The sequence below is a fragment of the Anguilla anguilla genome, chromosome 11 (assembly GCF_013347855.1).
Source record: "Anguilla anguilla isolate fAngAng1 chromosome 11, fAngAng1.pri, whole genome shotgun sequence".
NCBI classification, from domain to species: Eukaryota; Metazoa; Chordata; class Actinopteri; order Anguilliformes; family Anguillidae; genus Anguilla; species Anguilla anguilla.
In genome coordinates this window covers 5,587,457-5,599,649 of record NC_049211.1, presented here as the reverse complement: position 1 = coordinate 5,599,649, position 12,193 = coordinate 5,587,457, and the positions used below count along the sequence as shown (strand labels likewise).

The 12,193-nt window shown below is 40.9% G+C and overlaps 2 protein-coding genes across 5 annotated transcripts in view; both read left to right on the top strand.

The window, feature by feature from the left end:
• Positions 1 to 63: 63 nt before the first annotated feature.
• bcas2 (BCAS2 pre-mRNA processing factor) lies at positions 64 to 6,118 on the top strand. The gene is made up of 7 exons (XM_035381145.1): positions 64 to 201; positions 1,133 to 1,225; positions 1,647 to 1,717; positions 3,174 to 3,335; positions 4,422 to 4,472; positions 4,678 to 4,758; positions 4,920 to 6,118. Exons 1-7 carry the CDS (start codon positions 109 to 111, stop codon positions 5,044 to 5,046), a joined length of 678 nt encoding a protein of 225 aa, XP_035237036.1. The 5' UTR covers positions 64 to 108; the 3' UTR covers positions 5,047 to 6,118.
• Positions 6,119 to 7,105: 987 nt separating this feature from the next.
• trim33 (tripartite motif containing 33) overlaps positions 7,106 to 12,193 on the top strand; it is a 45,025-nt gene continuing 39,937 nt past the window's right edge. For 3 of the 4 annotated variants that reach the window (XM_035381140.1, XM_035381139.1, XM_035381137.1), the window contains exon 1: positions 7,106 to 7,699. In XM_035381140.1, the coding sequence (XP_035237031.1) occupies positions 7,147 to 7,699 (553 nt within the window). In that variant the 5' untranslated portion in view covers positions 7,106 to 7,146. The remainder of the gene's footprint in view (positions 7,700 to 12,193) is intronic. The other variant, XM_035381138.1, reaches the window with a different exon arrangement.

Below are 12,193 nucleotides of genomic sequence, written 5' to 3'. Positions count from 1 at the left end.
TGGTCAGTCAATATTCCTGCTAGAGGCTGCGCTTTTAATCTCGATAGTACGGTACATACCGCCTACGAATGCGCAAGCGCGCTCCTATCGGTTTGATGCAAAAGGAAAATGGCGGGGACGATATCTGTGGCTGGCGAAGTGTTTGTGGATGCTTTGCCTTACTTTGACCAGGGCTATGACGCTGCTGGCGTTAGAGAAGCGGCAAGTACAAACTGTTGTAAACGTTGCTTTTCTGTTAAAAATATAGTTTCCCAGTGATAAGGGCTTGATCGTAAGATGTGCTAATATTAACGCATGTGCGGTCGATGCTAGATCGTCCATGCTAACATTGGTTGTATTACATACGCGAGTTGTGCGTCACAGTTTCAGGAAAAAGCATGGTTTACCGTGATGTTACAAAGAGGCACTAACTAGTGATGTTCCACGGGATTGTAGAAGGTATTGTGTTATTACGTGAATTGAAACGCTACAACGAGAGTGATGTCGATTTAAGTTTCATAACGTCAGTAAGTCGTACCATGGCTCAAGCGCTATGGTAAACTTAACTGTGTCTTACATGATAGGATATGAAAAATGAAGAGGCTTCCTTTCAAATTTAGCTCAAGCTAATAACGGTAATTTCGTAAACTGATTTTTTTAAAAATCGAATATGAGTCATTGGAAGGGGAGAGTGTCGGCTTTGCGATGTAAGTTTGTGCACTCATAGATGGCTTGCAATCCGGTAACGTTATGACACTAGCATTATCTGTTTATAGCCTCACTGTCCCCAATGAAAGGAACCCATTAGAGAGCTGGCCAGAGTATGGTTAATTTGAAACGTTTTTCAAACATTAGGTCGTATGAGTTTTTTCTGCCTCCTTTTTAGGACAGACAAAACCAGTTACAGAACTTGTACAGTTTCCATAAATTCCATTGCTCCAAGCTCAATAAAAAATAGCATCAGTTATAAGCACATGATTCAAGCCAAATCGTTTTAGTGGATAAATGCTAATGCAAGTTGATTACATTTTCATAACTAGCTTTAATATCACAATATCGTGAACAAGGTGAAGACACTTCTCCGGTATGTATTTACAGACGAGTGTTGAGTGTGCTCTGCGAAGTTTTGAATGAAGTCCATTTCTCCTTGTAGGCTGCTGCTCTGGTGGAGGAGGAAACTCGCAGGTACCGACCTACAAAGAACTACCTGAGTTACCTGCCCACACCTGACTTCTCTGCCTTTGAGGTTTGTATGGAGCATAATAGTCAGAATTTTGGAATGTGGGGTTGTGTACCAGATTAACCCTTTGAAGAGTAGGTTTTTTGGAATATGTATATTTTTTATTCTAAGTCAGCATTCTAGAACGTCGTTGTTTTCAATTACCAGTAGTGATTGTTACATCAGCATTTGAATGTTCAGTTAAAAGAAAGCATTCTAATCACACATTTGTGAAGTTACACCTAAAAGGGTTAAATGAGAAGACTGGTAATAAGCTTCAACTGCAACTGAAATCTCAAGTCATAGCTGTAGCATGTTTCTTATATTTTGGGTGAAATGTCTGATTTAAAAAAATTAAAAAAAGATTTATACAATAGCCATTCAGTTTAAGTGCATCTGCTGAGCGAGTCTGGTAATATTGACGACTTGTTTTCCTGATTTTCTCTAGACTGAGATCATGCGGAATGAGTTTGAGAGGCTCGCTGCCAGACAGCCGCTGGAGCTGCTCAGTATGAAGAGGTAGGCCTTGTATCCATGGTAATGCCTGCGCTTTTGAACAGGTTCTTGTATCCATGGTAATGCCTGCGCTTTTGAACACGTGCTTGTATCCATAGTAATGCCTGTGCTTTTGAACAGACGTTGGTATCCATGGTAATACCTGCGCTTTTGAACAGGTTCTTGTATCCATGGTAATGCCTGAGCTTTTGAACAGGTGTTTGTATCCATAGTAATGCCTGCGCTTTTGAACAGACGTTGGTATCCATGGTAATGCCTGCGCTTTTGAACAGGTGCTTGTATCCATGGTAATGCCTGCGCTTTTGAACAGACGTTGGTATCCATGGTAATGTCTGCGCTTTTGAACAGGTGCTTGTATCCATGGTAATGCCTGCGCTTTTGAACGGGTGTTTGTATCCATGGTAATACTTGCGCTTTTGAATAGGTGTTTGTATCCATGGTAATGCCTGCGCTTTTGAACAGGCATTTGTATCCATGGTAATGCCTGTGCTTTTGAACAGGTGCTTGTATCCATGGTAACGCCTGCGCTTTTGAACAGGTGTTTGTATCCATGGTAATACTTGCGCTTTTGAATAGGTGTTTGTATCCATGGTAATGCCTGTGCTTTTGAACAGGTGTTTGTATCCATAGTAATGCCTGCGCTTTTGAACAGACGTTGGTATCCATGGTAATGCCTGCGCTTTTGAACAGGTTCTTGTATCCATGGTAATGCCTGAGCTTTTGAACAGGTGTTTGTATCCATGGTAATGCCTGCGCTTTTGAACAGGTGCTTGTATCCATGGTAACGCCTGCGCTTTTGAACAGGTGTTTGTATCCATGGTAATGCCTGCGCTTTTGAACATGCGTTTGTATCCATGGTAATGCCTGTGCTTTTGAACAGGCATTTGTATCCATGGTAATGCCTGTGCTTTTGAACATGCATTCATATCCATGGCAGTGCCTGCACTTCCGATCAGACATTTCTGTCCATACATTAATGGCACTCTGCTGAAAAGCATGGCACTCTGTCCTTAAGACCAGTGCATGCCAGGGGCAGGAGTGGCGTGTTTGCCTGAGGCAGATGCAGGCTTTGCTTGTGTGACTGTGGACCTTTGCTTCTGCTCTGGACTCTAGTCTGTGTTTTCCCCTTTGGGTTTTATGTTTGTGCATAAAAGTGTGAGTTTAGTCTGTGTGTTTACACTACAGTTTGGGTTGGGTCTAGACCCTGGAGTTAGGGTTAGCATGTAAACCCAGTCAAGTCCACAGTGTCTTTTATTGCCGCATTTGACCGCTGAGTCTTATACAGCCGGCTCACAAACAAAGGATTGCGTGTCCAGGTGAAGGAATACAAGGACATTATTTGGTTTATGCATGCATTAGGTGTTTGTATGGTGTGTTTTTATTTGTATTTTTTTATGATTTCACAGATAGTGTCTTTCTGTCAGTGCACCTCCTTGCTACCGTTCTTTCCCTTGTACAGATACGAGCTGCCGGCCCCCTCGTCTGGCCAGAAGAATGACATCACCGCGTGGCAGGAGTGTGTGAATAACTCCATGGCCCAGCTGGAGCACCAGGCGGTGCGCATCGAGAACCTGGAGCTCATGGCCGAGTACGGCACTAATGCCTGGAAGGTGTACAACGAGTGAGTGCTCTTATGGGCTAAAGCAGTTCCCTAACTCACGCTCTTTTATGGATTCATGCTTAATTTATATATTTAGGGGAGCAAGTTCCACACGTTAATGAAGTATAGCTTCTAGGTTGTTCCTCTCCATAGTTTGGCTTGGCATAAGTTAGGTCAGAATAGTGTTCACTGTGTGAACGGAACTGTGTTCTTGGCTAGAAATAGCTGTAAGAAATGAGTATCGAACCTTACTGAACCTGTGTTTTGTAGTTGTACAATGACCATGATGTGCACTTTTGTACGTCGCTTTGGATGAAAGCATCTGCTAAATAAATGTAATGTAAAAGTATAGTGCCTTGACTGAATTTTCAGCCAAGCGGCCACATGGTGGCGCTGTACTAGTGAATTGATATTGCAGTTTTTGAAAAAGCATTACCCATGTAGCCCACGTATAGACAACATGTGAGCCACCAAGGACCCATGAAGTTTACCATATTGCATTTGGAAAGTTTTGAAAAATACTTGAGACTGCGTGATGTATCACTGACATCTTCTCTTTAAAAATGCATGTTCTCATGTAGAGAAATGTGGCCCAAGTAAGCAAGTGAACTTGCAACAGGTGTGGCTTTTCACAAAAATTCTTGCAATCCCAAACGGTTTGCCATAATTTATTCTGACTTGACAGCCCCACTCACAGCCATATTATATGGGGTCATTCATAACACATGGTGGTGCTAAAGAGCTCTAAATATTGTATTTTTTTTTTCACAATTCATTTAAAATCACTGTTTTCCAGAAATTTCACTCCTGCCCTGATTATGGATATGTATATGTTCCCTAATACATCAGTGCCATCTTGAATGGGCTGTCAGAACCCATTGAAACGTAATATTTCTCTGCGTTATAAAAATGCATTTAGACATTGGTCTATCATCATGCAATGTATGTACAGTGGCATACACAATAATGCTGACTGTGGGTTGAAGTGCCTAATGACACACTCACTCATGTTTTGCGTGATCTTGAGAGAAAATGTAACTCGATGAAACTGTGCGAGGAAGTCAAAAACAAACGTCAACGTGTGTGCAACTTGCTTTGTCTCAACAGTAACCTGGCGTTCATGATTGAACTGGCACAAAAGGAGCTGCAGAGGTTCAGGTGAGCTCCACTCACCCCTGCTGCTGCTGCTTGAACAGCATGATGTTCAACAAACTCCTTACTGTGTTAATCTAGCAGTTACCATATCTGCAAGAAAATGTATAGCTTGACGCATCTAACCTGACAATAGGGGGGTGGGGTAAAATCATGATTGGTGACCATTGTTTTTCAGTGCGTTGTGTCATTATTCTTCCCTCCCATACAGGAAGCAGGTCCAGGATCTTAACTGGCAGCGCAAAAATGACCAGCTAGCAGGAGGAGCCAAATTGAGAGAGCTGGAGTCTAAGTACGTAGAGCATAATCAGTGTTATCAGCGCGGCTATCGTGGGCATGCTAATTCAGTTACTCTAGCTGTCGAGGTGAATTTCAGCAGTTATACTTGTGTAAAGGAACGTGAGTGACGACTACAATATTTCAATGCTGTCTTTCCTTTTTTTTGCTTTGTAGTTGGGTGTCGCTGGTGAGCAAGAACTACGAGATTGAGCGCGCCATCGTCCAGCTGGAGAACGAGGTGGGACAGCTCCGACAACAGCAAGGAGACGAGAACAAGGAGAACATTCGGCAGGACTTCTAGGACAGGAAGTGCACCTTCCTACCTGGAGCTAAGGAGGATTCGGTTAAGGAGGAGGACCCAGAGGCAGAACATCGGCCTTCGGGGAAGAGTGTTGGTGTGTCGGCTATGAAATCGGCACGGATTAAAAAAACGAGCCAGCAAACAGGGTTTGAGTCAGCCCTGCAAACAGACTGGGATGAGGAAGAGTTTTTGCTTTTTGTAAAACTGCTAGATCATATGTCTGCGGTTAACAGGCCTGGTATCTGCTCAGTTTTCTTACCGAAATATGTTTAATGCGTTTTTTTATTTTTATTTTATACTAATAAACTCACCCATTGTACAAATGTGCAAGAAATGTTTGAAAGTCAAACCCCGTGGTGGTATTTACCACAACGCTGGTCTGTTTCAGCTTCTGTACGTGTTGAATGTCTGTGGTAAATCAAAAGAAGAGGAAGGGGAACCTTCCAATCAACTTCAGAAAGTGGGAATAGAACAAAAAAAGTCCAGAGGCTGTGCTCACCTGATTCCCCTTGCAGTATCTAAGCACTGTGTGTGCTGCCGTATGTAATTTGTTGTTATAATACACTTTTTAATTTAACAACTTCAAGCATTTTACTCCTTTCAGAATTGGACATATACAGTTCTGTATGCTTCAATGTGTCAACTGTGCAGCCTTGGGATTTGGGAGTTCCAAGTGTTTTGTCTGTCGTAAAAGTCAAGTGACCAAATAATTTAATGGTGTTACAGAATTTAGAATGCAGTTATAACAGGGCTGGCTTATTTTTTTCCATCTATTGAAGACAAATAAGTAGAAGTAAGATGGATGTATGTCTGTATTGATTACATTTTCATTTGTCTTTTAATTATACTGCACAACACTACATTTTCAGAAAGTTATGTTATTAACGTGATATCAACTTTTTCCCTATTAAACATAAGGTTCTTTTTTTCTCCATATTACAGGTGTTAATGGGTTAAAACTAATCACAAAATAGTAATTATTACGTACATATCAAATATTCCACCCAATTGAGGAAATTAGCCTTGTCATGTGATGCCACCAAAACCAAAATAAACATTCTCCCCACCCTCATCCAGACCTATATCTGCGTGAATTTACGCACCTGTTTTAGTTTTCTAGTTTAGAGAATTCGTTTTGATTAAACTGGGCTAGTCACGAAGACCAGTATACTGTTGTCCACCCGATTCACGTTTAATTTCAGGGAACACATTTGAACAAATGCACCATGAAAACTAACGATGGTCAGTGCAAAATGTGGGGAAAGGGGAAATGAGAGAGCATACAAAGTTATTTTTTATTAAGGAACAGGAAAAAAACTTAAATTTATAGTGGAAATAGATTAGATATAACATACTCAAGTCATTGGGTCGATTTTTGTTGTCAATCCGTAAAACTATTCCTCTCCAAATAAAGAAATTTGACGACGCATACAGAACAGGGGTGCCGAAATAGAACACTAACAACTCTATCCAAACACACAAGCAGGAATAGGACTTTGAGTTACATTTTTATACGTTGTTTGATTCCAAAATAAGTTTTATATAACCAAAACTTTGCACACAACGATGATTTCACATTCTAGAATAAGTCATGTGTTCAGTCAGAAATCGAACTAGAAAACTCATGCGACCAAGGCATATATTTTAATGAATGCGCTGATTGTGTGTAATTCACTAATTGATAATATAAAAATGCAGATAATTAGACAATTGTAATGGGAACGGGACGTGCCCATTTTATTTTAGTGGAATTTACAGGATCTCTGCACATTCGTTTCACATATAGCTTCCGAAGTTAGCCGACCGTCCGTATGCTGACGTAGAATCAGCGATTTGTCTGGTTGGCTAGCTATTTACCTGAGTTATTGCTCTCGATTCTGTCGTATTTGGCTTGCATAAAATAATCTGAAGTGTAAGCTTTCTGGAAAATTATCGTATTATTTCAGACTGTGCCAATGATTTTTATTGATAATGAAATTAAACTAAAGAGTGATAATTACAATTACATTCTCTTCAAGGACCTTGCCGTGACGCAATGACGTCGGTCCTTCGTAGTTTTGTTGGTGCGTAGAGCGTCAAACGGTTCAAAGAGGAAGGAAGATGGCGGATAACAAAGGCGTAGGGGATACGGAAAGCTCTGCGAACATGGATCCAGCACCTCAGGGAGAGGACAGCGGAGACCCCCCATCGAAAGAAGCCGATGCAGTTATTGTTATAGAACCAGCTACGAAGGACGAAGAGGACGGTCAGTCGCAGGAGAATGTTTCCGAAGCGCCGACACCCACCAGCGCAGGAGGCGATGGTGGTGGTGGCAGCAGCGCTGGAGGAGGCGGAGACGGTAGTACCAGCAGTAGCCCGACCGGGAACGCCAATCCTGAAACTACGGAGCCCGCTATTTCAGGGGAGGTTGTCGGGACTTCACCGGCTCCTATCACAGACATGTCGCCTCCACCAGTAGCCCCAACAGCCACCCCATCTGCCCCAATAAACCTCCTAGATACGTGCTATGTCTGTAAACAAAGTCTTCAGAACCGCGACTGTGAACCTAAACTCCTACCTTGCCTCCACTCGTTCTGCCTGCGATGTATTCCGCAGCCCGAAAGGCAGATTAGTGTACAGGTGCCGGGCCCCCACGGACAGGACACACACATAGGTGAGTTATAAGATTGACATGGAATGTAAGAAAAGTTGGTTGAATACATCTTTATGACCGGCTTATTCTAAGCTTGTATTTTCGAGATTTAGAAACCACTAGTCTAGGAGTCTGCGTAACTAGAACACCTTGTTACGTTAGCTAGTGGGGAGTTTTGAGAAGCAGACAAGTTTGCTAACGTTAGCCAGGTAGCACGCTATGTGTGTAATTACTAGCAAATGCAGTGGTGTGATCACTGCAGAGGATGTGGTGAGACAGGCAAAATAAATTGTAGAGTAGCACGTTGACATGATTTTATTGTCAGTTCTAGTAATATAGCTTGGCTACCTATCGTTAGCTTCGGTCGTAGTACTCGAACATCATTGTAATCGGTTGGCTGGCTAGCTAGAATTTTCGCTCCAGTGTGGACTGAAGAAAAATGGCACGCCGACTAGTCTATATAGTCTAACGGTAGCGGGATTACAACAGTTGGTGTAGCTAACGTTAGCCAGCCAGTTTGAATGGAAGCATTATTGTTTGCTTGCTCCGTTGTTTAGCTACAACAAGATGGACTAGCTATCCTTAATGTATCTTATTCATTGACTAGCTAGTCAAATTTGTCTAGCAACAGTAATCTAGGCAGTCAACTAGCTAGCTACTACTTAGATGAACATCAGCGAGGTGTTCTCAAATAGTAAACTAGATTAGGCTAGACTAACTCGCTAGCGATTTTAGCTTTCGAAATGTACGTATAGTATATACTAGTAATATACTAACTAGCTACGTATTTCCACATTAATCTAAAATGAACAGTGTCAGTCGTAGATAAGTACCAAGTCAGCCTAGATAGTTTCATATCGTTAAACTGTAAATTAGATAATCGTCATTTTCTGGCTAGATACGAAGAATTGTTATTGGCTAACGGTTAATGTTTGCTGGCGAAAACATGTGATGCTAGCCAGCTAACTTAGCTAGCTAGTTGGCTAATGCAAGTCCCTTTCTCACTAAGGTTACAGTCATAGCTAGATCGAGACTTTCATGTATATTCCATGTTTATCAATATAGCTAACTTTATGTCTATGGTATCTTTATGAGCTATGACTCTATAGCGGTAGCTTAGTTTGCAATGACGTAAAGACACTGGACAGTTTTTCGAAGCTAACGTTAGCTAAAAAGCGTTCACTTAAGTATCAAAACAGACCCCGCTCCTTTGAACAGCAGGGAGTTGCAGACTGTATTTCCGATCTTCGATGAAAACACAAAAAATCCGCAAATGTGTTAAAGACTCTTTTAAAAAAAAAAAAAAAAAAAAAAAAAAAAAAATTTATTTATTTATTCGGGGCTATATCAAACATTGTTGATAAACAATATCAGTGTTGCCAACCCGCAAACAGTTATTCTCTTGGCTACCTCTTAAGGTATCTTGTCTTCCTATTGTTGCATTGCTTGTTAATCAACTAAATCAGTTTATGCATCGCAATATGTACTGAAATTGTGAAAATATTGTATCTGACCCCGAGCACCATAACGATGCATTGTAGTTAGGCCAAATATGCATTTTTGGTTCTGGGGTGGCGAACGTGTTGCCAATATGTATTTGTGGTTTTGAAACCACACGGGTGTGTAGTGACAAGCGTAAACTTTCACTGCAATGATTACCGCCTGTGGCAGGACCAGTGGTGTTAAACGAAACTGGATTAAAAGCAGCCAAATTGATTTCCCTTGATTCATGTTCAGTTTTTGTTACTAATTACTGCGTAATATTCATTGAACGGTCAAATTGCAGAAGCAGCTAGATTTGTACATTTCTGTGCATTTGTCCAGAATGTAAAGTGTATAACCTTCATTTCTTGGTGACCCGCTGTTCAAATGTAGGCTTCAGAATATAGAAATACAGAATTTGTTTCAATAATGTGTCAATAATAATGTTGACATACACCACAAAGTATTGCGGTGTTTGAGTGTGGATACCAATGCATGGGGAATAACTGTTCTTCATGTGGATCTCATGACCCTCATCATTTGGCTTCAGAGATTCTAGGTGACGGGCTCTTTCTTTCCATTGATTCCTCCATAAATCCTGTTGGAGGTTTGTTTTCTTCTTCTTAGTATTTATAGAAAATAACTGCTTTTTGGCTGCAGAGGAGGTAATGAAGCGTGCAAGATTCTTTCAGTTTTTCCCCATTTCGCCGCCATGGGCAGCAGTAGCGCTTGTCAGAACGTCCAGTGGTGGTTTAATGGAGAGCGGTGTGCTTACATGCGTCGCATTGTTTGCTCGACGGATTCCCTTATTTAGGGAGACTGGCACAAATTATATATTTTTTTGCATGTTATCTATTTTTACAGCTGTACATTTCCTGATCCAGATCAGGTGCATCACCTTGCTCAAGGGCATCCACCTGGGGAGTGACCCCACAGCCTTCTGGGCTCAGGCCCCAGGCCCAGGCCCAAGTCCTTATCCACAACGCCACATTGCTTCCTCTAATCCCATTTGGCACATGCAGCTATAACTGCATAATTTGATGGGAGTACTTTAAAACATCAAGTTAAATTGTTTGTTGGGGTGCACGTTTTGAGCAGATGCTTTCAGGACTGTTGTGCCTTGTCCTGTGCGGTTGGTTTTGAAGCCTGGGAGTTTTGTTAAAGACCTCATCATTATCATTTTCTCTGCTAGAAGCATAACCCAGTGATCAGTTAATCTGCAGCATCTGTCTGACACGCTTGCAGCTTTTCACCGCTACACCTGGAAAGGCTGCTTGTAGTACTTTTTTTTTTTTTTTTAGGGTTGATGACGATGCTATAGAAAACAGTTACTGAATCAAAGCTGTTCTTTGGGGTTTAAATTAGGCGCTTGAATGCAGTTATTTATTTTACTTTTAAAATGAATTGGGTCTAAACAACACGTTTGCAAATAACTTTCTCCAAGGGGGGAAGGGTATGTTAATGATTTACAAGAGCATAGTTTAGTTACTGTATGCTGTGCTCTTTAACATGTTTTAATAATAATAATAATAATAATAATAATAATAATAAGAAAAAACATTAACAAGCCTCAATTTGAGCACTCATTGTCCATTTGGTTAGAGTGAGTTAGAAAAATGCATTAAAACTTTTTTTTTTTAAAGGACCGCAAGGCTAGGCTTAATTTTGTTAAATGACCACATGGGGGAAAAAAAAAAAAAAAGAAGTTCTGATATGAGCCAGTTCTATTTCGTAGAGTAGAATCAATTGACTTTTAAAGCTGTTAAAATTAATGAATTGAAAATGTAAATTGATTTTAGTTATGGCAGAACACTGGAGTGATTGGTATGAACATCCTTAGCATTGTTAGCACTGTAAAAACTTCTGCCACTTATTCCTGGTGCTGAATATCATTGGCTCCTATATTTTATTTACTTCAGTATAGGCACTTTACACTAATGCACTGACAAAATGTACAATACTGAAACGTACACTCATTTTTTATATTTCTGGGAAGTAACCTTGATGCATCTCATAAAGGACAATAATCCCTGTTATTATGCTTCATGACTTGACATCACTGAAATGGGAAGTTCAGAAGGGGAAAATTCTTAATTTTCACTGGACTTATACTAGACTAGCATGTAAGAGTTAGACGTTCATATTTAGACAGTTTAGTCCCTTGCGATGCATTTATCGGACATTCACTCTTACAAACAAAATTTTGAAATGCACTCTTTGGAACAGTAACTTTCTGTGGTGACACTGAGCAATCCACTGACTCGCAGTGGCAAGTGCTTTTTAAAAAAACAATCAAGTGTAAAAACAAACATGCGCTCGGTCTGGGTGGGTAGCCTGGAAACTCCTGCTTCCAGGTGGAAGATGTGTTGCGTGTTGCAGGTAGTGTAACTCTTATGTAATAGCACCGTGTAGTGTAACACAGCTGGAATTTCTATGGAGATCTTTTTTCGGCCTTTCCCTCTCTAGGGACTTTTTTTTTTTTTACACTAACTGTACACTTGAATCTTCTCTCTTCTGTGAAATACCCAAACCATGGACGTGGTCTGAAATTAGAGCTCGGTTAATGTAACTCGAGAGTCGATTTGGAGAGGACACCACCGGCAGTTGTTCCGAATATGTTTCAGCCGAGAATGGTTTTATTAAAGGGTTTATCTGTAGGTAAAGTCCAGGGGAGTCCCTTGCACATTATTGGGGGATTTCACACTTGATCCTGGCAACCTCATGCGCGCTTGTATTTATTCTAGCCATTATTGCGCCTATGAATTTTAATGAGAAGCTAATTGTTCTTAATTGGGTGCTTTTAATGACCACTGAAAGATTTACCTTCTTAAGACCGCAGTACATCAGGACTGACTTCGGGTGCTACAAAGAATAAATGTCCCAAATTTCAGAATTTACCTCACGCGTTGTTATTTCTAATTAAGGTCAGAAATTAGCCATGCACGCTGTCCTCTGCAGTGATGGCCCCACTCGCCTGTATAGCCTACATGGCCATTAAGGTCAATGTGAATGCTAGCAAACCACATTAGTGTG

Coding starts and splice junctions, on each gene's coding strand:
- bcas2 (XM_035381145.1), top strand. CDS start 109: ATGGCGGGGACGATATCTGTGGCTGGCGAAGTGTTTGTGGATGCTTTG. Junction 4,473..4,677: donor AAGGAGCTGCAGAGGTTCAG/GTGAGCTCCACT, acceptor CCTCCCATACAG/GAAGCAGGTCCAGGATCTTA. Junction 4,759..4,919: donor TTGAGAGAGCTGGAGTCTAA/GTACGTAGAGCA, acceptor TTTGCTTTGTAG/TTGGGTGTCGCTGGTGAGCA.